The following is a 27140-nucleotide window of genomic DNA, read 5'->3' as shown; positions in this document are numbered from 1 at the left end:
GAATAGCAAATTTGCCATGTCTTTAGGCTAAAACAGGTTTTTGTAATTCTCTGTTATGGGATGTATAGGTGAAAGTATCTTGGGATGTTATCCATATGGTAACAAGCACTCTGAAGCTGGCTTCATATGAATTGGAACTAGGTGCTGAACACAGTGTGAACCTTGTATTCCTTGCAGACAAATTAGCCCTAAGAAGATACACGAGATGCATTTAGTGCATCATGATTTCTAAATCTGTAGCCCTTAGGTTCTCCTGAGTCATTGTTGTCAATATTAAAGGATGCAGGATACAAATATGTCATAGAATTGAGCTTGCAGTGAAGAGTTATCTTTGAAAGATCAGAAAAACAGAGAAAGCTTAAAACATATATGCTAGTGCTGCAAGATCTTACAAGTAAGAGAATAATCTGCATTGTTTGCTTTAGCGATCTGAAAAAGACTCCAAATGAAAGAAAGAATTGGTTTTCCTCATTTATGCTTGAAGAATACATATATTAAATTACATATGTGTGTGTGTGTATATATATATACATATATATATTAATCAAAGTTATACTGAGAGACAACTGTACCTGACAGAGCAGGATGGGAAGTCTAAAATGTTTCTTACTCACAGTCTTGTGCACTGTTTGGGCTAATTCTTCTAGTAGGCTTATGGTTCCTGTGTCTTTCTATAGTAAATATATCAATTAATCATTACCATACAGCAAATCTTGTCCTCTGCACATTGACAAAAAAAGGCTGGGATCTGTGGACCATCCTCCAATGGCTAGTGATATTCCACTGTAGATGCAAGGTAGAACAATCTGAGATTGAATAAGCATCCACTGTAGTTGGATCGGAGTGGTCAGGACAAGGTAGTTAGCAGGTCAGTAAATTGCAACTCTTCTGCAACCTGCCATCTCTTTTTGAAGTTCTGTTTCATTCTAGAGCAAATGATGTGGTGATATGTCAGCAGATATCAGTCATTCTACACGTACATGGAGCAAAATTGGCTAGGAACTGCCCTCACAAAGCAAGAGGAAATTTGATTCAAGAGGGAAAAGGGAGTCACTAGAGAAAGGATGTGAAGGAGATTGATATAAAACATTCCCAGCTGTTTGTAAAGCCAATTTAGCCAATCAGTCAAACGATGAGTGGGATATAAACCCATCTGCTTCTTTAACTTCTACAGGAAATATTAATTGCACATGGTGCCCCTTCTTTATGGTCAATCTAAGGATGTTTACACGCAAATACCAGCCTCAGTCCATGTAGAAAAAGGTGATCTTTGTCCTATGTGAGTTGATGATTTTATCTCCCAATCATCATTTCAAATTGTCTTCCAAGAACGTGTTGGCTCTGCTTTTTGTGGGGAAGGGCCTCATTTGTAAGGAAGGATGTGGTTACGTTCATTAAAGGTTTTTGGTGAATTAGCTGCAGAGTGGCTGCAGGGCCTTGTATTCAGGCATGTTTGTTTCCATTCCCTTTCCTGCAGAATAGCCCAGGTAGTGTTAAATAGTACTGTGTATTTTGTAAAAGACCTTTTAAATATTAAATAGAACTTCATTTTCCAGCTGGAGAATTAGAACATAGAAGCATTTCATCAGATCCTTCATCCAGTCTTGAAGCAATTTTGAAATATTAACTGAAAAAATCTATCTGCCTTGGAGCATTTTTACATCAAACATTCAATGGAAATATTTTACGCAAACTCTTAAGCATATCCAAATATTAAATGAGAAGAAAGATGACTTTTCCAAGTGTTGGTGATGGTCTAATGCACCAAGTGTCAAGTTAATGTAAGTTTTTAAAGACAAAAAACATTACAGCGGGGGGAGACTGGCAGGCATCACTCTTATTATCAATGCAGGCTGCTACACTGCTGGTGCTTATTTGTGTTCTGATAGAGATGTTGTACACACCGAAAATCGGAGATAGTGTCTGTCTCCAAGTGTTTTGACCTATAGAGACTAGAAACAAAGAGACAGAGCAAATAACTAAAAGAACGAGTAGTTTTGGAGATGAACACACAGGAGATAACATTCCTTCTCTCCCTTCTCTGTTCACTTGTCAGACACATCTTGGTTTATCTTTTGAAATGGTCTTTAGTAGCTGTTGCAAACTTTTAGTCACCACTTGCCTTTCCCCAGTTCTGACTTTTATTTGGAAGAGGGATGATCATTTCTACCCTTCAGGATAGGTGAATTTCCCAAGGAGGGAAGACTTTTCATTCCTGTAGGACAGCACGTATAGTACCTGTGTAGATGTGCGCTGTTTCCTCTGTCTCGGGTATTGAAACACATCTTTTGTGTGGCTGTCCCTATTGATGGCCATCAGCTGAACTGAAAAATCAAAATAAGTCACAGATCATTTTTCAGTGGAGGTGCCAGTTACTACACTGGTACTCTCTCTAACGTTTGCACGTCACTTCTCTTACCGCAAACACATCTGGGTAAAACACAGAATCATCCTTTTTTCTGGGTTATGGATCAGACAGCTCAATCTCCTGACCTAGTCAAAATGGGAAGAATCTGCAGCAGAGGACTGCATTTGGCTGAATGGGTAAAGACAGTCCTAGAGGACTGGAGAGATAGCTATTTACAAAATATAAAGATGCTTCTTCCTGAAGGGAGGTTGGCAAGGGGGCAAGGGTGCTGTATTTAACAGAGATATTTTATACATATTTTATATATATACAAGAATTAAAAACTAACTTATTAATAACTTACAATTTCAAAACTACTAATATACAAAGAAGTTAGACCACTGGCTACAACTTACTACTTGCTCCTGGAACAATCATAGTGAAGCAAATTCAAAACCAGCAACTATAATGTTTATTGGCAATAAATTACCTATAAAATAACCTTTAAGATGTACTTTAATGGCCAGAGAGGGCTGCAAATAATGGTATATGTCCTTTTTGGAGCCCCTGAAGTTTGGAATGTTGCATCAATAAGGAGTGTGAGAATAGGGATTGTGGAAAAAAATATTCCATTTCATCTCTGAACAGAGGTAGTGCAGTCAGTTGTTACCTTCGTGAATCAGTGAAGAAAACTGCAGATGCATATGTTAACCCCAAGTGGCAACAGGACAAGGTAGGGTGGAAATAAGTTGCGAATGCTGCTCCAATCAATGTGTAGAATGACAACTGCAGAGAAGCTGCTTCACAGCCATGTGTCCTGTCTGTGTGTAAAGGGCAAATTTTATTCCCTCCTTCAGTCTTAACAGGCAAATTCCAGTTACTTGGAGTTTGTTCAGGAGAAGGGTACATTTTACCCTGAAGGAATTAGGAAGCATTATAGATTCAGCATATGGGACCATATGTCATTGTATTGTTTCCAAATGTTTTTTTGAACTTTTTCCCTCCATTGTGGACAGCTTAGTTCACCACCCATTGTCTAGAGAAGAAGGGAGTTTCGTATTCCCATTTCTTTCATTAAGCCACTATTAAAGCTGTATCAATTTCGTAATATTGTTTGTCAACATTATTTCATTCTTTGTTTAAAACATGCACTCCATAAGTGTGGTTTGGGGCAAGTACTTTGAATATGTTGTTCAGTCAAAGTCAATGGCAGAAATAGAGAATACAAGCAGAGATGGTCCTAAACCATCTCCAGCCCCAAATGGTTCATTTAATTAAAAGGCTGTTCACAATCAAACCAAGTATTTTGCTTGAGCCTTAACAGAAGGAAGCAAGTGCTAATGTTTGAATGTAAATCTAATTAAACTAAAATTGGAGATGTGCAGGATCTGCCCCTTCTTTGCAATGCAGATCAATATCTTCTCAAAATATAAATTGAGCTATTCCATATCTCGCTCTTCTGCTGTGATTTTTCTATTCCAACCCTGGAGAAAGAACTCTGGTGTCCAATAACATCTGTTCTAAATCATGTTTCTGAAAAATGTAAATATGGAAAACTTGAGGTTGGGCCCAAACAAAGCACTGGGCTAACTCCCAAGGCCTCTCTGCATCTGGGATTGTTTGATGTCAGGAAGGCCTTCCATAATCAGAGACATCAGTGTTGGTGGCTAAAAGACCCTTCAGATGGGGCTTTCCATGGGTTTATTCAAAGAAGTTGTAAGTATTACAGCCTCTTGCTGAGCTCCCTATTTATAATATCTGTAGATGACTGCATGCAGTCCTCCTTTTTTTCCCCTTGTTTCTTCATGTTTCCTCTGAAAGCAGAGTGTGCTAGGCTGGGGAGGTTGCAGAGGCTTCACAGTGTCAGGAGGAGTGGGGATGGATCTTCTGTGACCTTAGAATGTGTTGGGGTAGATGGCTATAGCCACAACTAATCACAGGTTTTTCATAAGAAGTTTTTATTTGTGTCTAATTCCAACAGTCAGATTGTCTATTTCAGGCATGGGTCTGTGGTGTTCCTCAAGTTTTAATCTATCAGAATTTGCTATGTTTGATTCACCCAAAGTTTCACTAAGCAATGATGCAGTCCTGTAGCACTAGCTGGAGGCAACATTGCAGAAGGAAGTGCTAAAGGCCACATTCATAAAGCATTTGAAGCACCCAGAAGGGTCTGCTGAAATGTTCAGCTGACTTCAGCAGGTCTTAGACTCACAGGTACGTTAAAAATTGTTGTAGACACAGAAAAGCCAGGTTCTCAGTGTCTGTAAGCTCAATAGAGCTGTGCTTTTGTTTTCCTACTCTGTAGTTGAAGATATATTGGCACAGTTCTTAGCATCATTGTTTCTCCAATTACCGTGAAAATGAAACTCTGCTGGTGAAGCAACTGAGAAGCAGAGACATCTTAACCAGAAACAAGTTTTAAAATGTGGAGTTGGCATACGTTTTATATTTTTATCAAGAGTATATTTACCAATTAGTCAGCAACTAGAGCCCGTGGATTTAATGAATTTCATGTGATTTATGCATAGTTTTTATTAATTGTGCCAATAGGGATAAACGTTGGATACAAATAGATGCAGATTTCTCACTTTTTTTTTCCCTTTGAATAATACTGTTTCTTGTTATTAATAGCTTTATTTTAAATTTTTCCACATGTTGGAAAGTAATAATTTCTTGCCTTCTGTACTGTCCTTCCAAAGGTAAGGCTCAAAACTTTCACTAATCTGTATTTTCAGTGGTGTAGGCTATGCCCAAGGCAGATGTAGAAGTTTGGAGAAGAAAGCATTTTTTCTTTTTCCCTTTCTCCCATCAGTGGAATGTGCATGAAATAGTAAGTAGGGCATAGGCTTGAGACTGTGGCAATTTGAGCAGTCAAAAGAAAAGCGGGCCAGCACCTGGCTTTCAATCTCTGTTTCAATGAATATTTAACTACTTTATGCAAAGTGGGACATTTTCAACAAACGAGGCTGAGAGAAAACTACCTAAGAATATTTTCTAGCCCAGCAGTTAGGTTACTCTCCTGAGAAGCGTGATGTTTGGGTTCAGGTCTCTGTACCAAATCAGTTAAAGGAGGTGTTTGAAGCTGCATCTTTCACAATCTAACAACATGGCCTAATCACTGAGTTTTTGAATATCAGGGGTGGCAGCACTACCTCCTCTGTTTTGGGAAAGGAGTCCCCTTGTGACAAAATCAAAATGTTTTGTTTTTGAGATGCCAGAATGAATTGTTTCAACATGCCTGAAGTTTTTTTCATGTAATTTCAGGTGAAACTGTTAGCTAATATGACCTGAATTCATTTAAAAAAGTTTCTGTTGCCCTAAAATTCCAGTGTTAGTGAAGAAATAATAGAATACAAAAGAAGTCTGACTAACTTCTAACTCAGACACAGAAGAATATTTGTCAGAATGTTTCTCTTCCACATAAGCAGAAATCTCCCTCTGTCTCCCACTTTAGAAATTAGGAGGGCTGTGATCTTGAGTACCCAGAACTGAAAGGAGATTTAAATTATTGTGGTGTGACATGCTAATGGCCAAGAAGCAGGAACACCTTTCAGAAATCTTTAAGCATTTTCACTCATATACAGCTAAGTACTAGCCTATTTTTAAAGATAAAAACCCTTATGCATGTTGGCAAGTCTGGTGAGATCATTTTATTGACTTTGTGCTCTACTATAATAGTTTCTCATGTTCAAACGCCATTAAAATCAAGAGCTTTCTGGATGCCATTAAAAAAGACACTTCTTGTGATGTCACTTTGTTTGTTTTTCCCATTGAGTAGGGACAATATTTACATTTTTCTGGTGGACACCATGTTAAAATGCCATAGTTTCAGCCTTCACTAAATGTTAGAAGTATGGCTACATGCCATAGTAATTACACTTAGCAGAGTGTAGCAAAGCACTTCTTATCCCCAGGTTACCATGAGCTATACTCAATGAGAATTGTTAAGGAGTCTGAAAAGTGGAAAAACAGCATCACATGCTGCAAGATGCTGTTCAGTATGTCATGCTATGTGGCTGTACTGGTCTCTCTTTAAATATTAGTAACTATAAAAATGCCCAGAGTTGTTTGAAATGGTAAGTAAAGTCCAGCTGCAGGCAGGATCGCTCTTTTTCTCCCTTTGGTTTTACACCAAGTACAAGCTTTTGCCTCCTCTTCAATTATGTGATTCATGACAGGACATAAAACATTTACTTCTGAATATTTTCCTCATCCACAAATCAAGGTAGAAAAGGTGTCCATGTGTGCTCTTTCAGATCCTTGTCTCCTTGACTCCTCTCCAGCCATGCTGTTTCATTACAGGATAGACTCAGAAGGGCTCAGCCTCCTTTCTGTGAGCCCAGATTCACAGCTGGTGCCTGAGGGTCAAATCTGCCTTGCACAATGGCATAGCTGCTGCTGCTGCTTGTATCAAGGGAGAAAGAAATCATGCAGCTCTTCATAATGTCATTGAGTGTCTCTTCCCTTCCGTGTGCTGTGCTCCAGTGAAATAAGTAGTTTGAAGTTTACAGCATTATTATTAAGCATCTAACTTTAACACTGCAGCAGAGATGACAGGAAAATTCATTCTTCTCTAGGCCAGTGTTGCAAGTTCTCTGTTCACATTGATAGCAGCCCTGACAGCCATGAAGGAAAGAGAAGAGTGTGTTGGGGATGTGAGTCCTTTGCTGGCTCTGCCAGGTGATGCAGTGCAAAGCAGTGTATCTTTAAATAATAACTTTTGTCTTAAGGATTATTCGTCCCATCATGTGAGGCCCTGAGTGATCTGTCATTATGGAATGACATAATGTGTTGAGTTCATGTAGATTGCTGACATAAGTGTCTGCAGTAAAAACTGAAAATCTTGTTTAGCAGTATGTGGTGTTGGAGACAGATTTCTTACAGAGAATAGTATCTTCAGAGGAAAGAAATATCCTCGACACCTCATATTTTTGTGGCTGGTTTTTGAAGTTACAAATAATGCAAAATCTCCTAATCAAAAATGAAATGCATGACGAGAAGGAGATAATTTCCTGCCATTCTACCTTGTGAAAGCAAACAATGAATTGTAACTTGTGGTCCATGGGTCATATCTTTGCTTTTTGCAACATTGTGATTTAATTTCTTTTTCTAAATGATAATTTTATACAGCTCTTTAAAGTGATTTGTGTTTTGTACTTTATTTGAAAACATAAATTTGCTGATTATCTTCAGTTTGCCTCTGTCCACCCATCAGTTTCACATACATTTAATTTAGGCGATACTGAGCAGCTACATGTGGAAATTATACTTTCTGTAAAACCAAGAGTTATTTTTGAGCTTATTTTACTGAAAAATATAACGTAAGAAATTGCCATCTGAGATTAACCTGAGTACTCCTCCGTGTTACTGTGTGTTTGTGGGAAGGATATGGTTCTCACTTATCACTGAAATCAAACTGCTTTGTGAGTTAATTCAAGTATTGTGTAGATAGAAGGAGTACTGGGCTTTTAAAATCTCTTATGTCTTCTGTAAGTAAGAGAAATACTTATTTCTCTTTTCTCGTCGCTTTTTTATTTCACAGGATCTTTGAATGATCAAAATAATTAAGACAGTCCTTTCTAAAGGGAAGAGTTTGAGATTCTATTACACAGTTCTATTTTAATCATGTTTCTCTAAACCACGTTATTATCAATGTGGTTTGATGGCACTTTCCATTTGTTCCCTTGTTTGTATGCTTACTGTTGAGACTGGCTTCAGAGGTACTAATTGTAGTGGTGAAGGTGTGCATCATTGTTAGCGCTCCCAGGATATGAGCCTTGCTGCTGGGGGCAGGATATTGTCAGTATTATTGCAGCATTACTTACAGCAGACTTTGAATCTGTTCGCAGTGGTAAAGCTGATTTTTAGGTTTTGTCTCCATGGGAAAGTTAGTGTAAAATAAACCATAATATAAATTTATGATATAGTGACTCCACGCATGCCAGTGCTTTTGCAAAGCTGCTGAAGCTAGATGTGAATCAGACCCTGGAGGCAGTGTAGTTGGATGAGTGCTGTCCCGTGCCTAAGCTAATTAGTCCTACTGAGAAGCAGGATATGTTATGGAACAGTGTTATGTTAATATGGCCAGACTGCTCATGTACTAGTGACAGATAAATCAGAAGTGGGATTGCATGGCAATAGGCATACTTGCAATGTAGTAGTTTACTCACATTGCAACTCTATGTGGTCCTTTGATCTTTCATGCAAGGAGATAGTGCACAGTAGCAAATAAAGTGTTAATTCAAACTTTGTTAGCTCTGCAGTACCCACAGACCAAGAGCAGAATCAGGACACAGAATTTGATGTTGTTATATCTCAAGCTATTCTGCAGGGATATATTAGTTTATTAGCAGCCAAGAATGTAGTACTGAACTTTAAGAAAGAGCTGAAAAAATAATCAAGTAGTCATGAAGTGGAAAACATACCCAAATCAACTCCCAGAGTAAATTTTGTATATCATTTGGTATGGAGTAACAAGAAATTTTGTGTACCTGCACTGAGACACCGTGAAGGAGCCTTCCTTTCAGGAAGGAGTGAGCTGGAACATTTAAAAAAAATCAGCTCTGTTATTGTTTCAGTTTGAAACTGAAAATCGCCACTCTGGTAAAGGAGGGTTTGTTTAGCTTTGAGGAATAAAGTGTCATCAAAGTCACCAAAATCAGTTGTGTGTTCATAAGAAAAATAACAACTTCAATCCTGTAGAATTTACCAATTTAATACAAGTGACACTCGTGCAAAGCTGTGTTCAGAGGGGAATATGACATGGTGGGCTGATGTACTGCAGCAAGCTGTGCCCTGTCAAGAAGTGTAATTTTGGAACAAAACATATTGTCATGTAAGTTAGTCACTGTAATATCAGAAAGTCAACTAACTCACTTTATTTGTATATGCACACTTGTATGTCTTCCTCCACTCCTGTGAGCTGAAGTTCTTTGCCAAAGTTTCTTTTAAATGTTTTTGGGAAGCACTGGATGAAAAGAACTGATGCTATGAATTCACTCCCAAACTCTTAATGCAGATGGTACAGCTGGGTATCATGAAATACACAACCTAGAACTACTTTATTGAGAGTGAGCATGCCGGTGCTGAAACTCTTGGCAGAGCTCCCTCTTTTAGGGAGTTTTCTTTGAGCACCTCTTCTGTTTCCTGAATGGACCTTTCCACTGCTAGAAGCTCTCACCTACCTTTTCTGGATGAAAGTTAATGAACTACATCTCTCTGCTCCAGAGACTTGACATAATGACCCTTTGTTTTTATGTGTCAGCATTCTACCATAGCACAGATTCATAGCGTAAGTTACAAGTAAATGCTAACTGATTTAGATTTGGAAAGAGATTAAAAACGCTAGGTGCTCGTTCAAATAGCACAGATACCTTTAATGCCTGAAGCTTTTTTCCAGTCCTACTTATTTTTCTATTTCTGTTATTGACCGAATAGTTTGCTCATGCTTCTTCAGTTTCTCTTTCAAAATGCTCACTGGGAATTTGCTGGCCTGAGTTTGATTTGTAGATCACTTGGGAATCATCACTAATTTTAGGTCTAATGTTAGGAGTTCTGGTAACAATTTACACCCCCTTAAAAGAATGGGTCTCTGTAGCACACAGCCCTGTAGCATTAGTTTTCTTTGTCTAACCTGGATACCTTCTTCACTTCCAACACTGACAATGTCAAACCAAATGACTTTAGCAACCAGGAAGCAAATTTTTAACTAGTGGCTTTTTCACTTTTTCACTTTTTTCAGTGAAGCTTTAATATTTCCTTTAAAGGTAACGCTGCCAACTACCTTGATTTCAGGAAAAAAAACCTTTCTTAATGAAGAAATCTACTGAGAGTTTTATCTTGGTCTTCTACCATTTATTCTTTGAAATATATGCTGAATCTGCTACACTCAAATTTGAGATACTACTTGTATCAATATGGACCCATGGTTTCAAGCCTTTAGATATGCAAATTGTGTTTCTGTAACGAACAAAACCTTAGAGACCGTGCTGTTGTGGTTCCAGAGAGCCTTTATTGCGCCTCATCATTATGCTAAATTAATACAAATTTCCTGTGTGTCCAGAATTCAAAGTCAATCAAGTGGCTTAATCTCTGAGGATATGGGATAAAAATGCTATTATTACAGTATGGAAGAAGGTGAGAGATTACTTTTAAAAGCATCCAGGCTATATGCTAGGACAGCAACTCTGAAACACATGCCTGTTACGAACCACATTGTAACAGACTGTGAACTTGCAGATTGCCTCCTGTCCTACTTTTGCTTGCACAGCTCCCTACGTTTGTATGATGCGTTTTTGGCAGCTTCAGCATTTGGCCCTGTAGAGAAGCAGTGTTAGAAAGGTATTTCTGATCTGTTACTGGTCTCTAATGTACTGAATATTTTTACTTTTTATTTTCGAAAGTTAACCACAGTGTTATTTTCTATCTTTTTCCCTCTGTGCTTTATGGCTGGAGTCCACAAGAGGAACCAATGCCAAGTGTCCAGTGAATTATCTGAAGCATATTAGCACATGATAGTTCTTGAGAGATCCACAGTTTGAAAACTTGTGCATTAACAGATCCAACTGTACATTGGCGGATTTTTCTGAAATTGATGATGCTGTCATGATGCTTTAGATTCCAAAGCTATTTAATCAATCAGATGACTCACTCATCATCCTAATTGTTCTTTGAAGTAAGAGCTGTTTTATTGTGCAAAAATAATACTTCCATTGTTGATGCTGTATTTCCAAAGATATTTTTAAAGATCTCTTGCTCCTGAGCAATTTTGAAAATTTTTCATATCTTCATCATGGTATGTGATTTTTACTTTGGAAGATGAGGAAGCCTAAGCAGTCACTTGAGGTTCTTTATAATCCTGTATTCTTAACGTCATTAAATGTATTAACTGCACCAACACGCTGAGTCCCAGCTGTGATATACTGCTGATGAGAAAAGCTTGTGTCACAGCAAACCTCCGGGCACACAGTGCCTGTATAGTCTTCCAAGCATTTATCCTTCAAGACTAGTATCTTAAACTAATGCTTACAGAAATGGAAAATCGAGCATGTCTAGAAAATTGAAGAATGCCTGGCTTGCCTTTGTATTTCTCTTTGCCTGAGTTTTCTCCTACTGCATTTCAAAAGCTCGTGCTAATCTCATGTCATGTGATCAAAAAGGCATGCATAGTACAATATGAGATGCTAATTTTGAGATCATCTTTGCACTGAAGAGACTGATCCAGAGACTGTGAGGAGTTACCTCAACCACAGATTGAGATGTTTCCTGGGGATCTGGGCTACTTTCATTTATTTGGAGTGGATTTCTTGCCTGGTTGTTTCAAAGTTGTAAGCCTCACAAATGAAAACCTAACAAGGAGCATAGTCTGTTCAGTCTAATTTTCTCTCTGAGAATAACCAAGAGCAAAAGCTTAAAGTATAGTATAAAAGTAGGGCAAGCAGAGAGACTTGCCCAGTACACACTCCAGCCTAGCATGGTTTGTGGCTCTGGGATTTCCCAATCCGGAAGTGATTTCTTTGTATTTAATTGCTTTCAGTAGGCTTTTCTCCTGCAAATTTTTTCAGTCACTCATAATGATTATACAGCATCACTCAAAGAGCAGGAGAGGCATCATTTACTTCACATGGTAATGTGAGACAGCTATTTCTTATCACCTGGTAGTTACTGGATCAAACAGGTCTTCTAAAACCAGGAAATGTGCTGTGATATGTACTAACTCCAGCATACCTGAAATATCCTGTTTTTCATCAATAACTGTCTCTTCTGAAAAGAGCTAATAAAAAGCAGCTTCTGTAACTGCTTTGGGTCATATTCAAGGATGAGAAGAAAAATAATCAGTTAACATTTCTTTATCGATCAGAACTACTTTCTGCCATTCAGGATGGTTTCACATGACTTTTTTCCTAAAATTAAAGTTGTGTTTATGTAAACCTCTTTGGCTTTGATTGATTAGCTGGCTGTTTGTCACACCTCTGAAACTCTCTTGTAGATGTTATTACATGCAGGACACATGAAAGGTTGTGTATATTCAATGATTATAGGAAGATGTCTTCAGGACTGTCCTTGTAGAAGCATGCTATTTGATGACAGGTTTGGATCTCATCTGTGTCAGTCACTGAGGGTTTAGTTCTTTGGTAAGCTTTGTTTTATCTCTGCATTTTCATTCTATACTTAAGTCAGTCACAATAGAAACTGAAAGAACTGACAAAAACTGAAGGATCAGAATTTTGTTGGAAGAGGAAAAAACAACCAAAGCCAAGATTCTAACTATTTATGCATCTTGTTTCCCGACAGTGTATCTAAAAGTCATTGTCTTGGGGTTCGGAGACAGATAAATGATTGATTTCACATAAAATATTTGTTGTTCTAATTACAGTATCATCTGGGTCTTTGGCAACAAACAGATGCAAAAAACAGCCTTTACATACCATCTTGAAAAACTTATGATTTGCTTAATGTGCTTTATAATCTAAAGCATATGTCTTTGCATGGAACTGCAGTATCCAAAACGAAGCTGTAAGTAATGAATCACTGGGTAGAAGAAAACGCATTGCTCCTGTTAAGAGTTCTTTCAGTGTGTGTATTCAAATGGTTCTGTTTAGGGCTATAAACAAAAGGCTGCACTCACAGTTTTAGCAGTGTGTTACAGATTCTGGGATGCACATGACATCAAAGAAGCTACATGAATTTCCCTAGCAGTCTATGGCTCTTGGCACTAGGAACACTCTGCATCTGAATAAACAGAATTCTAGTTCACCACAGTTGTGTGGGGGATCTGAGGTGATCGTGAAGCTCAATTTTGTTTTGTTTTATAACTGTCTATGATAGGACTTCTTGCTCCTCCAGATTTTCTGTGTTTTCAGTGAATCCAGTAACTACATTTAGAGCTATAGACTTAGACCACAAAGCACTTTGCACTGAAGATAATTAAATCTAAGTTATTATTCTTACCTACTGAATCCAAGCAAGAGCTTTGAGTGCATAGGAATTGCAGGATTTGCTAAGAATTAATCTCTCTTCGTAAGCACTAATGGATATATATTTTTTTAATTAGTTAACAGCTTTTTCCTTAGAAACAATTGAGCCAAGCTCCAGTAGGATATTTTGCAAGTGAGCAAGGGCTGAGGCCTTCTAACTCCTTGAAGAACGTGTGATTTATTGTTCTTTCCATGTATGTCTGCCACTAACAGCATGAGAAGTACTGACCCCTATAAATATTCCTGGACACTCCTTGTAGAGGAAGGGAGTAAGGGAATTTGGTGGCAAGAATGGTTCCCGATTGTATTACATCTCACTATATCAACAGAGCGGATGGCCTTATTGAACATATTGAAGTTACTGCTGAGTAAGTATGAGGTATCCTGGAGAGAATTACAATTGTTAATAGTATTAAATCCGCCAATTTGCCTCCAGGCTTCTGATGTTACTAGATTAATCAAATCCTCTGTTGCCAGAACTTAGATTCTACTGCTGTACCGTTAGTAGTTGTTTTCTTTCTTTTTCTTCTACTCTTTAGTTTCTCAGTATCATATTTGATTCATTTTTCATCCTTTTTCTGTCTTGCTTCTAGCTCTAGTGTTCTCTTCCCATCTGACAGTCTTTAATTTCAGAGATGGTGTTTTCCATCAGCCTCTAGTTCTTGGTTGTTTTTTGGTTATTCTTGTTGTGTTGTTTTGTTTTGTTGTTGTTGGGATTTTTTTAACTACTATATTTAATATTTATAATGTATAGCATAGACCTGGTAGCTTCATTATTCCCATATGAAGCTATTGGATTACTCTACAGAACTTGATCTGTGAAACCTATGACAGCCATTATGCTGCCCTTGTTTCTAACATATTCAAAGTAGGTAGCACGTAACAGCAGTGTGCAGATACCTTGTGCTGTGAGTCTGTGTGCTCATGCTACAGTCACAATGTAGTTTCATACAGGGATGTGCAAGATAGTGTTGTCTGGGCTGGCTTAAGTACTGCAGGCAGACACAAGAGGAGCTCACTGGAGATCCTGACTGAGTATAGCTCAGTATAACTACCTGAATATTCACTCTTCTTCTCCAGCAAGTTTTTCATTTTTCTTCCCTTTTGCAATTGAGGTGTGATACAAATTTGTGCAAAAGGTGGAGAACCATCAGAATGAGAAAGCAAAAAATGTGTTTGTGTGAACACTTGTGGCCTGACAGCAGTATGTGCTCTTTGTAAATTTCTCTTCTTTAAAAATGAAGTTGAAATAATTAAAATCACAAAGCCTACATCAGTTACAGCATTTTTACTGCATAAGCGATGCTCAGTCGCTCTCATTTAGTACTGATATGAGTGGGACCAGAATCACTAGCCCCTTGGGTCCTTTTCTTGAAGAGGCTTGTATGGCACAGAAGAAAATGTAACTGTTCCTTGAAGTCAGCATGTTGCACCTAATTACCCGCTTAGCAGCCAGTCCAGGAGGAGAATGTATATTATCATTGTGTGTGAGGTCATTTCTGAATTTGCCCAAGACTTCAAGAGAAACACTGAAGTTAACTTGCTGCTTGAAAAATGATTCAGAACTGGAAATGCTTGAAAACATCAAAATAAATATAAATTATCAAAGGAGAACAAAGACAATTTTTTTTCACAAAAATTCTTCTCCCTAGGCTATAAAAATGCTTTATATAGGCATGATCAATATATCCAGATTTGAGAACCAAAGTCTTTTGGAATAAATTAGACTGGCAGGAAAAGAAACAAACAAAGAACAAATTAACATGATTTTAAACATTGCTTAAATTTTCATGAATGTAGACCTTGAAATGTTATGATGAGATCCCATGAGTCTGTGCTAATATTTGCTTATAATTAAGGGTTGCACTTTCATGTTTCATCTGATATTATAGATTGGAAATCAGACACATGCTTACTATTTTTCTTGGTCATACTGATTTATCTACTTTATTTGCTTACTACGTTAATAATAAATATGGCCCCTTTTTCTGTACCAAGCTGCCCTTTCTCCTCATATGATAAATCTCCCTGTGTCTGAGTAATTACAGAAGGACTGCTCATCCTGTGTTGTTAAGTTTGTGTTCACCTGTAACAAAAATATAAGACCGATGCCTTCCAAACCTATTTTGGGTGAATGGCTTCAGAAATAAACTGACTGCTCAACTCCACTCCTCAGTGTGAGTTGGAGTGGATGGAGTCCCTTCAGCATGGGAGTCAGCGATGCAGCCTGCTTTGTAGCACTGACGCATTGACAAAGATCCCTTCAGTGCTTTCATTACTAAAAGTAAGATGTCATCCAGAGTTTAGTGCCCTTTCTGTGCTGTTCCAGTCTTAAGACAACCTGATTCGCATCTATGGATTTTACAACTTCCAAATGCAGGTCACCATTTTCTCAGCACAATTCGACAAATAGGAAGAATTAGTAGTGTTTGGCAAGGTCACCAGCATCATGAGGTTTTTGGAGCAAGGTCTTAATCATGAACAGTTGAAGAAGACCCCAACTTCATTTCAGGAATGAATCTGATGATTTGCAATTCCTCTGAAGAGTATGCCCAGTGCCTGTCTACAAGTTTTCAATATCGAGACAAGCAGGGCAAATGGGACATTTAAATGAGATTCACTCTGAGTATCAGAGTGAAGTCATACATCTCACAGGAAGTCATTGGAAAAACATTTTTTTCAAGTGCTGTTCTGAAAGCATCAGCCAGGGCCCAAACCCTCGATGCAGAAGTCTTGTAACTAAAGAGCATTTCAAAGTCTTTCCCTATATCTGACTCTGTCAGCTTGTGCAGCTTTGAAAAAGTCCTTTGCAGTTTGTTGAAAGATTTCTAAACAGAAAATCATCTAAATAAGGTATGGCATATGAAACTTGCTAATCATCTTCAAACCAAGAAATCTCATGAAAAGTGTCAATGTGGTGGATGTGATGGCAAACTGAAGAAAAATATTTCTGTTTCAGCCATACAAGAACCAAGAAGAAATACATGAAAATTCGAAGGTGAAAGTAGATACCAGAAATCAAAAAATCTACAAAAAATCTTCTGCAGATTGACTCACAAAGAAAATGAATTCACATTAGGTCAGAATGGATCTATCTGATATCTTGAATAGTTTTTAACTTCAGATTTAGTCAAAGTACAGCTTTTCTAAAATCTTCCAGTCTCATCTTGAATTTCCATCATACTGCTAAATATTTTTTTTCTCCTGACTGATTGCTTTCACTTTGTGCTGTATTTAAATTCTGGATTTTTCTTCCTCGCATGGCCTTCAAACATTTCAGACCTGCGTTTCCTAAAGTGAAAAGCGCTCCACCTTCTATAATCCTTCTATAAAGGAGCTTAGATTTGCTTCAAAACACTCTTGTCTTTCTTTTGAAACAATGAAGCATCACGTTTTAATTTTTTTTCACTGTAAGGCAAATTTTCCAGATCTCAAATTGTTCTCAAAACATTCTTCAGTTTACAAAACTCTCTAAAACAGTTCTGCAGTCAACGGTAGAACCATTTCCTTGTTTCTGCAGAGTAGCGCTCCGCTTTGCTCCCAGTCTATTTCATGCTCAGCAGAATAGCCGTAGGATTCCCAAGCCTCTCCTGGAGGTGCTGTTTTCCGATTGTGCCATTCCCAGTTCTGAAAAATGTAACTTAAATGTCTGACTTTACGTTTAGTTGAAAACACACATCTTTGTAATCTGTCTGAGCAGTGCAAGCCCCTGGTCTCTACCATAACTGATGAATAAAAAGAATAACCAGTAGTAATAATAGAGGATTAAATAAAAACCCCATTGGATTGTTTAGTTATAAGTACGTACACTGTAGTCAAATTTACCCATTTGCCAGTTTCTAATTCCCTTCACTGTGAGCAACATTAAGGAAGAAATTCTTCACTCATAAGGTGGTGAGGCACTGGTACAGGTTACCCAGAGAAGCTGTGGGTGGAGGTGTTCCTAGGCAGCCTGATCTAGTGGTTGGCAGCCCTGCCCATGGCAGGGGAGTTCAAACTACATGATCTTTGAGGTCCCTTCCAACCCAGCCATTCTATGATTTAAGGATGTTCACCCATATGTGCCTCTCTAGCTTCAAGCAAGCAAAGGAGGACACTCAGAACCTCAGTCTACCCTATGCTGGCCAGATCAGCTGACATAGCACGTTTGTCAGGAGGAGATATACCCTTTTGTTTATGTGCTGTCATGAAAGATTTATTAATTGAAATTGTGAAATTGCGACATGAAAATTTTCTGCTCACTGGAAGAAAAGTTTTCTTCTGGACAAAAGCAAGGCGTTACCCTATTTCAGACTGGTGCTGAAGGACAGCCTGAAGGAAGTGCGTGTGTGCACTCTCTTATCCAAACTCTGAATCTGTAGGAAACTTGAGAGTCTGGGTGTGCTCCGCTCTTGGCGCAATTGGGGTGCAACACAAATAATGCCCTGTTAATGACATTGGTGCTGCTGCTCTTAGCTTTTCCTATTGGATGCTTTAAGTTTGCCATCAAAGCAAAATGTTATAGAACACCATTTAAATTGCCTATTCAACTGCTGAGTGTTGAGCACATGTTAATGCAGTATTCTCCAGATATGGTAGTTTATGATAAATGTTACCAGATTTTTTACTGTTCGTATAGTATGCTGCTAAACACTAAGACAAATGGGCCCACTGAAAGGGTATTTCCTTTGGAGGACACAAGCTGCAGACCACCCATGGGATATACAGGAATAATTAAGCATCAATATAAAAAGTTAGAACAAAATATTAGTGTTTCAGAATCCTAATGAATAAAAGACATTTTAAAAATGAAGACCATACAGATGTTTTGAAAAATAACATGAAGGCCTCAACAGCATCTTGGGGGAAAGGACACAAGCACCCCCCATCGTGTTACAGTACTGTTTGAGAAGTTACAAATATTTATGTGGAATATACTTACTTTTGGCAAGCTGCAGAGAGATGTGTGGAAGTATGAATAACTGTGAAGCCTGGGGCTTTTTTCATACTGACCTTTTGATAGACTGAAAAAGTAATTTTTTGGAGTGTTATTCAAGAATTACATTGCTGAAAAAAAGGAATTTGTATGGCCTTGCAACTGAACACATTGCTTGCAAAGATTGTGCCTACTGACCTGATATGGCAGAAGGCTCTAAGGTCAATTTGAATAACTTTCACAGCAAAGAGAGAGAATAGAACATGGCTGCAGCAAGCCTTTGGTAAAACTGTCAGAGATTTCAGAGAGAAGATTACCATTATCTGCTATCTAAATGTAACAGAAAAAAAACTTTCCAAAGACACAAATAGCACTTGGGAACCCAAGTTCCACACGTCTTCAAGCATTTTCTGGAGCAGCTTCTGCCTTGCCTTATTTTATACAATAGAAGTAGCGAGGTCAGTTGTCACAGTCTGTTGAGATAGAATATAAAGGTTTACTGAACTTGAAAAGTATAAATCACTGAAGGTTTGGGTATTATAATTAGCAAGCATACAAGCATATTAGTTAAAATTTGTTTTTTATTACTGAAAAAATGTAACCCTTCTCTATAAAATCATTTTTGAGACCCAGCTCTGCAGTCAGATCCCTGGTGCCATTTAACTTGCCATCAATCCCAGGCGTTGTGCGGGAAGATGATGGTGGGCTCAGAGCCTCTCCCGCAACAAGAATCACAGTTCCATACTGAGAGGAAACTATATCTTAGAGATTACCGTGGAGACAGAAAAAAGACAGTGAAAGAAAATATAGAACAGTCTGTCCTTAGGCTGCAAGGGCCCGAGCGCAACCACCTCCTACACCTCCCTCAGTAACTGCAGAAAAATGCAGTATTTGCAGACTGTGAGCCTGAGTGTATGATAGACCTTCTTTGTTTACATGCTTGTTAACACCAAATCTTAAACATGGATTTGTGAGATGAGAGCCCTACATCTGCACAAGGCACACTGCCTTCAGGTTTGAAACGCTTAAAGAAGTCCTGCACTGCTTGATCTTTGTGCTGCTCCTTTGTGTCAGAGCACATTTGCCATGCAGTATGGAGTACAAATGTGCCACCAAAAACTCTCTGTTCGCACTGTCATTAAAATAATTTTTAGGAGGGAGATGTCAGAAAAGTCAAAGATATTGAGAGAATTATGTGGAAAATGAATGAGCTTTCTTTACCCACCACTCCGTCTCTCAGTAAATAGTGCTTCTGAAAGCACTTGTTCTGGTAATCTGAAGGATGTGCCACAGAAACTCCTGGTGAAATTTAGTATAGTGCACCATAATGTCTTTCGTCCTTAGCATGAAAAAAAAAAAAAAAAGACAAATGAAAATAAAAAAGCTGTTAGTTCTTTTCAGAATCTTTTCTTTCCAAAATATTTCCTTCATCTTTAGCCTCTGTTTTCCAGATGGCTTTAAGCAACTGTTACTCTACAGTGCACCACAAATTATACTAAGAAAGTGTAATTCCAAACTAGTTTGATTACTCCGATTAAGCAGAGAGCCACATCAAAAAGTAGCCTTTCTACATAATAAAAATGGTGATAATAGAGTAAGTCTCATAAGTCAAAGAGCTTTATTACCTCCTACTGTAGAAAAATGTCTTTGCTGCTGCGAAGGATGTATCCCTGGCTGGTCACGGTACCCTCATTTCCTGCTTAGATAGCAGAAGATACTCAGATAAAGAGTGAAAGGAATATGGAGCTGTGTGATTTATACAAAAGGAAGCATTAAAAAAGGGTTTTAAAAGTAAAAGTGAAGCTATGCTTAAAAACTTGCGTTTGAACTAAGTTTCAAAACAGAAAACAAAGATTTCCCAAGTTTCTTGTGCTCACTTTGAATAGGAAAGACTTGCTAATAGATCTGGGACCAAATGGGACAGAAGAAAGGACTGTTTACTGACTAAAATACCCTAAGACGTTCACAGCACCTGGCACAGCTTAAAACTAAATAGTATTATCTTACTGTAGGTTCAGAAAACTGTCTTGAACAGAAGCTGAGAACACCTCGTCGGCGATGTCAGCAGCCCAAAATGCTGAATAGCCCTGAGGACAACATGTACTATAACCAGTTAAATGTGAGTTCAAAGTGGCAATAAAGCTGTTTTACTGGCTTTGTTTCCAGTTAATAATTCTGTTATTAATACCTGTTTCAGCCCCTCCAGCCCCACCCCCACGTTCTTCTGCTCTCGTCTTGAACATGTGCTTATGCTCTTTATCTGTTGCTTTCATGTCAGGATGTCTGCCTTCACGGTGAATAATTGATGTGGTTTATCAAAGACGAGCAAGATGCATGCTTCATCAGGCTCACTTGAGCCCTTTGATCAAAAAAATTATGCTGTGACTTCTGATATTATCAGCATCTGCTTGCATTCAACACAAAATCACTTTGAATTAAAAATTAACGACTTGCTGCTTTGCTTTGACTGTGTGTTCTTGGCCCTCTCCACAGGGAACTCTAGAATATCAAGGGAGCAAGAGGAAGCCAAGAAAACTTGGGTAAATATCTATCTTCTTAGTTCTATGCAACTGTAAACAGAAGAAGTCCTTTGTGATATTACAGAATATGCAAAACTTTCTAGAGAGGCTTCTAAAAATAAACAATTAACATATCTCTGTGCATTGACGTTGGACGTTTTCTACAGAAGCAAATGTAAAACTCGTATGTAGTGCTGTCTGCAGACTGATTCTTTCAAAAACAGCTCCCCAGCTTCCTCTGAGTACTCCTACAAAAATAATCTTTATGTTTTAAAATGTGTTTGCCACTAATGAGTGGTGCCAGATGAAAGGTATTTAACCTGAAGTCCTCTGACCTAGAATATGACCAGCTTTGCAGCTCCTCACGATAGGTTTCAGCCTTCCTGGGGGAGCAGATTTTAAGAGGCCCCTCATCCCAAGAGAGTGTTGCTTCTTCTCAATTCAGCTGAGTCAGTTCTTGTTGTCACATGGACAGTTACCACCTGGAAATAGGTACAAATTGAAATCAGTCTATGAAAGTCCAACTGGCTACTTTTGAGTTACGAAAACATTTCACTGACTGGTGACATGGATTGGTGAGGACCACTATATACTGGGTCTTGCAAAAGCATCTACTCCAAGAATATATTAGAAGCTTCTGTAATATTTTCTCACTTATTAATTGATCTTCTGAATATAACCAGATGAATAGAAGGTCTTTGGGTCGAGGTTAAAGCCCAAAATTTTGCATGACTGAGCAGAATTTTATTTACTCAATTTCTCTCCACTATTTTAAAAAGTCTATATTCCTGTTTTGGAACAAAAGTACTGCTATGAGACCACATTGCTCATCATACTCACTAGAAAATGAAGGACCCTTGGTGTCAAAGGCTTTGCCAAAAAAATTAGTGATGTATTCTTTAGTTCATATGCACAGTAAACTGTCAGCTGAAATGCATTACCAAAATAATACCACATGTATGGTACAGACAAAAAAAACCAACCCACATTGCTTGAGTGAAATGCCCATTTGATGCAAACAGTTTGTCTATCATTCTGTATAGCTAAAAAAGAAAAACTGTATTGCCTTTCACTGATCCTTAGAACCATTCCAATTCCAATCATAAGCAATAGCAGCAGTAGCAACATAAAAGGCAGGTGTAAAAGCTACATCTCTCTGTTCAAATCACTCTAGCCTTTTTTTTTCCTTTCTTGTATTAGTACCCTTCATTTTTGCATCCATAAAGAATTTTCTGTTTCTGAAGATATTGACATAACCGATTTTTTAACTTAATAAATGTTGTTTGTTTTCTTTAAGCCAAATCAAAGTGCTTGATGGAGAGGATGAGTATTACAAATCACTGTCAGCTGTCGAATCTATCCCTGAAGATGACAGCTGTCTCAGTTCCCCATCTCCTCCTTCTTCAAGAAGAGTGTCTTTTGCTCAAAGCTGAACTTATTCTGTTGACTAACACTGCTAAGAGTATTTTCTTGCTGGTAATCTCTTCTAATTAACTTTGTGCTTGCTTATGTAATCCATTAAAAAAAATACACATTCAGTTAGCAACTTACTTTCAGTTATTTAGATCTGGTTTTGCAGATACAAATTGTATTTCTGTAAGCAATTCCAGTAGAGGAGGCAGCACTACCTGTATGTGTTGATGTTGTTAACCAGCACATTTCCTTAGCAGCAAGGTTAGTTCACGCAGATCCAGCTCCTTCCTCCCCACTCCCCCAGCTGCTGTTTCCAGCCTGTGCCATCCCGTCTGTTGTGCTGGCACAACTGTTGTGTGGAAAATAAGATCAAGGAACTGATCTATATTAAAAGAACACTGTACTAAAAAGCATCTTTTGAGATCATGGTGAAAATGTTCTATATTTCCTTAGTCTAATTAAAACTCTATCGTTTATAACTTTCTATGCTGTGAATGGTTTTTAACATTACAAAAATGTACAGAGTAAATTCATCTAAAGTAATACGTGTCTTAATTTACCTCACAAGTATTTTTTCTTATGATGTATTAGTTTGCCATGAGTTTAACTGGAAAAACTATTACAAATATAAGAAGCAAAACAGTTTGAATGCTAACATTAGATGACTTCAGATTGCTTCATATAGCCCTTTTGATGGAAACCATCGTTATGATTGGGTATTCTTGTTACCTGTGCAAGTATCTCATATCTTTCTTAACCTGGGCTTAATCTCTGTGCTTGAGTGATTCCTCCCCTTCCACAGCTCTTTTGTATGTAACATGAAATAATGTCACCGGCAAATTTTTTTACTTGCTTTTCACTTTTTTTCCAAATTCCTAGTGAAACCATTGTTTATTTCTATGGAACAGAGACACTTTGCTGGTAACAACTTCTGTGGAAAAGTTGACTGCTTTGCTTTACTTTCAGCTTTTGACCCGTGGTTTTGATCTGTGACAATTCTTTCTTTCTTTTCTGTACATCTCTTGTAAAAAACTTCTGGAAATAAAATTTTCTTATGTGTACTGCCTTAAAAAATTTTGAGCAGATTTAATTTTTGATAAATGATGCTGAGTAAATCTGACCATTTGTTATACAGATTTAATGTTGATGCTTGTTTTCATCTCCCCTCGAATGAGTGCCATGACCTGTGCCAACAAACCTTCCTACTTGTGGAGGTGCAGTCCATGCAATCCAAGTTCACTGGATCCATCTTTTTGACCACAGGATGAGGAAAAATGGCATAGGAAACAAGACGCAAATGTGGTCGGAGCATCCCTAGGCTAGAATAGGGTTAGAAGGTAGATAGTTCAGCAAAAGTTTTGTTTCATCAAATAAACCCAGTAGTGAAGTCAGGGCAGGGCAGATGAGAACAAGAGGATTCTGTTGTTCCAAGGACAAGCCTTCATTCACTTTTCTCCCACAGTGTGACAATAGTTAAAATCCTGCAACAGAGGCAACAGTCCTTCAGTTCACTCCTTACTCTCTTCTGCTGTACATCTGGGTGTGGGCTTTAGAGCCTTTAAAACTTAAGGACTCATTAAATTGGTGAGTAGCTGCAGATGAAGCTGCATTACATTAGAAGATGCAGTGCAACCATGAAGGTCAGTTTTCTTTACTTTTTCTCAGAATATAACAAGAAGTATTTGTTATGATTCCTCATAAAAAAAAATAACATAAAACTTTTCCTACATAATGCATATATTCTCCAGGCCCATTAATCTGCAAGATATCCGGATGGAAAATGACATTATTTTGAAAACAGTCCAATAACTAAACTACATTCTTATACTGGCATAGGTCTTAGGGAGCTCTAGCAGTATTGGTGCTTTGTGGTTTCATCTCTCCTTTCTGATAATAAAGTTTCACTGGGAAAATAATGTTTTATTGTTAGTGCAATGCACATCATTATTATGTATAGTGAGAGTTTATCAATTGTTTCAGTTAAACAGAAGCAAGCCTTCCGGTTAGGTGTTACATCATGTGTCTAATAACCAAAAGCTTATCTTACACTGAGTAATGCATTATGTGGAGTAGTTGTATTAATTTCATAAAGAAATAAAGAGAAGTAAAAAAAATAATATAATAATATAATTCAGAGAAGCACTTAAGCTGAAACCCAAGTCCTTATGAAACCAATGAAATTTCAGGTTATGATTAAGTACTTTGCTGAATGGGCTGAGTTAAGAGCTTCAGAACATTAAATAACAAGCAAAACAAAAGACAAACACTCTCTAGATGCATTCCTTAGGTTCTTCTTGTTTCTTCTTCCCAATTATTGAGTTTGCATCAATCTTAGTCATCAGAAATGGACTTCAAAAGATTTTGTGTCATATTTTGAGCAATCTTGAATTGCATGAAAGGGTAAATAACATTTTCCTTATCATATGAAATGCCACTATCTACATCTGATGTAACTTTTCAAATTGGTTTAATGTCACTAATATTTTTATTCTGAAGTTACTATCTGAGAACCACTGCGGAGTTATGCATTCTGAGTCAGAACTGTGCACAGAGCTGATCTGTGCTTGGCTTTATTTCATAAAATAAACCCCTTTCTTCATATGCTGTTTGTCTGATTCACTTCACACTCACCATGTAACGCCCTTGAGATGGGTTTTTCTCATCTTTACTTTAGTGCACATGTATCCCTTTAGATTATTAAAGGCCATCTCCTCGGCATTGTGCTGCCGGTGACCAGTTGGTCAGAACAGATTTTCACAGTTAAATGTGCAAAAACGAAATGAATTTTAAAAAAGATAGTTCTGAAAATATACGAGATCAGATACAAACACAGGTGCATAGTGTGCCCCAAGAAATAGGGAGAAGCAGTGCAGGAGACCTGTCAGTCTGATGGTCGTGGTCAGTGAGCATATGTCAACACAAATTGCTCAGATTTTCTCATTTGGTTTATTATTTATTATTGCATTCTGATTTATTTTCTTTCACGTATATTATCCTGAAATATTAATGTGTTTTGCTTAATAGTTCATAACATCCTGTTCTTAATATTTTATAAAAGTAAAGACTTTAAGTCCTGTTATGAAAAAGAAAATTTCATAGACCGTATCTGTAATACATTTAACACTTTTCAGTGAATGGGAGAGTAAAGAGTGACGACCAGCAAGAGATTTTAGTAGACCCTTCTGCAGACCCTAATGGCACTAGCAGCCAGTTCTGCCTTTCAGTTATGGCAGCTTGAAAATTTCTCTCTGTCCCAACTCACATTGGGCAGGGAGCTTTTGGAGATTAGTCCCTTTCATTTGGTAATTTTAAACTTGCTTCTCACTTAAACATTTACATCACTTCAGTAAGATAAAGGACCTTAGAATAGAAGTAAATTGCAGCCCTTTTAAATTTGCCCCCACTGTGACCTCCCTCACCCATATGCCATAAGAGTCGTGGAAAGGGCTTTTGTGTACTGAGGATCTTTTAAGTAGTCCCCATCGCACCATCTGAGGAGCTGTTACATAGAATCTTATAAAATATACATCTATATAATGTAAAACTAGAAACTTTGCTGAGACCAGTCAGACCAAAAGCTGTTGTTCCTTTTGGTGGCAATGACCACATTTTTTAAGCAGATACTTTTCCCTCAGTACTGAACAGCTATTGATTGTCTTGTGTTATTTACTGTAGTTGCATAATGCTTTTAGAAATATATTCTCACGTGATATTTTGTTCTATATTATATAACCGTGTTTGTACTTCCAAGTAATTTGTACCACCGTCTTTTAATTCCACTGAGTTCCTAACTTCTGATATGTTGTGGTTATGAGAACTGTGCATGGCATATGCAAACAAAGTGGATTTTTTTGTTTCAAAGAGAATGAATTTATTTAAACATGGTCCTTTCTAATGGAATAGGGCACCTTCTAATAGCATTGTCAGAGGGTAAGAAGGAGCTACTAGTTATTTTCTTCACACTACTTTTTACACACCTCCGGTGCACTTCTCATTCCATATAAATGGCTACAGACCATAAGGATTTGTAAGAAGTCTCATCATGTTGCTATTTTCCATATTCAGGTCTCTTCAACTTTTGCTGTATCTTATTTAACAGTAGTCTTAACTGAGTAATTTCTAACCTTTATTAGTATAATCAACCATCCATTACAGTGATGGAAAATCTTTTTATTTATTTATATATTCTATTCTGTTTAAAAACAGACACAGCTTTAAATATAGACAATATTAAAAATTAAAAGAAATGTAGTGTCTGTAGGTTTAGCAGTCTTATTCAATATTGAACTCAGTAAACTGTAGGAAATCAAGGTGTTTCATATACCTGGTGATGTGGCTGTCTCTGATGGAGCAATACATGTGTGCCCAGTTCCCACAGCATTGATGCTCAGTGCTCTCATTTCAGTATCTGTTGATCTTTACTTGGTTTCACATGTATGAGAACAGATGATCAAATCTCACATTTTAGAGTTCAAGTCCATAACTGTAAGTAGAAATCCACAAGTTTCTTTTTCAGCAAAAATGAAGAAGTACACAATTAAGCAAAAAGATATTTGACCTTATGGACAGAGAGTAAGAAGGTAATTTTGTAGTGGAAGCAAAGGACTGGAAGTCAAGGTATCTGAGTGGTACTAGTCACTATTTTATATCAGATTTGTATTTATGTGAAATCAGATTTAAGCTCCAAGCTTAAATGTTGTCCTTTTTGTTTGTTTGCTTGCGTTTAATGTTATATTTGAATATTTAGTTCCCTTCTCTTAAAAGAATTGAACATGCATAGGGATATTGCTTTTGCACTGTAAAAGAGTTAGCAATGAAATAAATAGCTGAAGTCAACCATATTCTTATTTCTCATTCCTAATTTTTTTTTTTTTCTCAAAACAGAAGGAGAATTTTGGGAGACAACCAAATTCTGGCATTTTTTAATGTCTTCTGGTTAACCAGATACATAATAGTACATACGATTTAAA

The 27140-nt window shown here is 37.6% G+C and overlaps 1 protein-coding gene across 2 annotated transcripts in view; it reads left to right on the top strand.

The window, feature by feature from the left end:
* MYO3B (myosin IIIB) overlaps positions 1-23290 on the top strand; it is a 196765-nt gene extending 173475 nt beyond the window's left edge. For both annotated transcript variants that reach the window (XM_085228887.1, XM_031554299.2), the window contains exons 35-37: positions 20251-20357; positions 20732-20778; positions 22055-23290. In XM_085228887.1, coding sequence (XP_085085013.1) covers positions 20251-20357; positions 20732-20778; positions 22055-22190 — 290 coding nt within the window. In that variant the 3' untranslated portion in view covers positions 22191-23290. The remainder of the gene's footprint in view (positions 1-20250; positions 20358-20731; positions 20779-22054) is intronic.
* The last annotated feature ends 3850 nt before the right edge of the window (positions 23291-27140 follow it).

The sequence above is a fragment of the Meleagris gallopavo genome, chromosome 7, assembly GCF_905368555.1.
Source record: "Meleagris gallopavo chromosome 7, MGAL_WU_HG_1.1, whole genome shotgun sequence".
Lineage (NCBI taxonomy): Eukaryota > Metazoa > Chordata > Aves > Galliformes > Phasianidae > Meleagris > Meleagris gallopavo.
The sequence above is the reverse complement of the archived record's forward strand: the minus strand, read 5'-3'. Positions and strand labels throughout refer to the sequence as shown.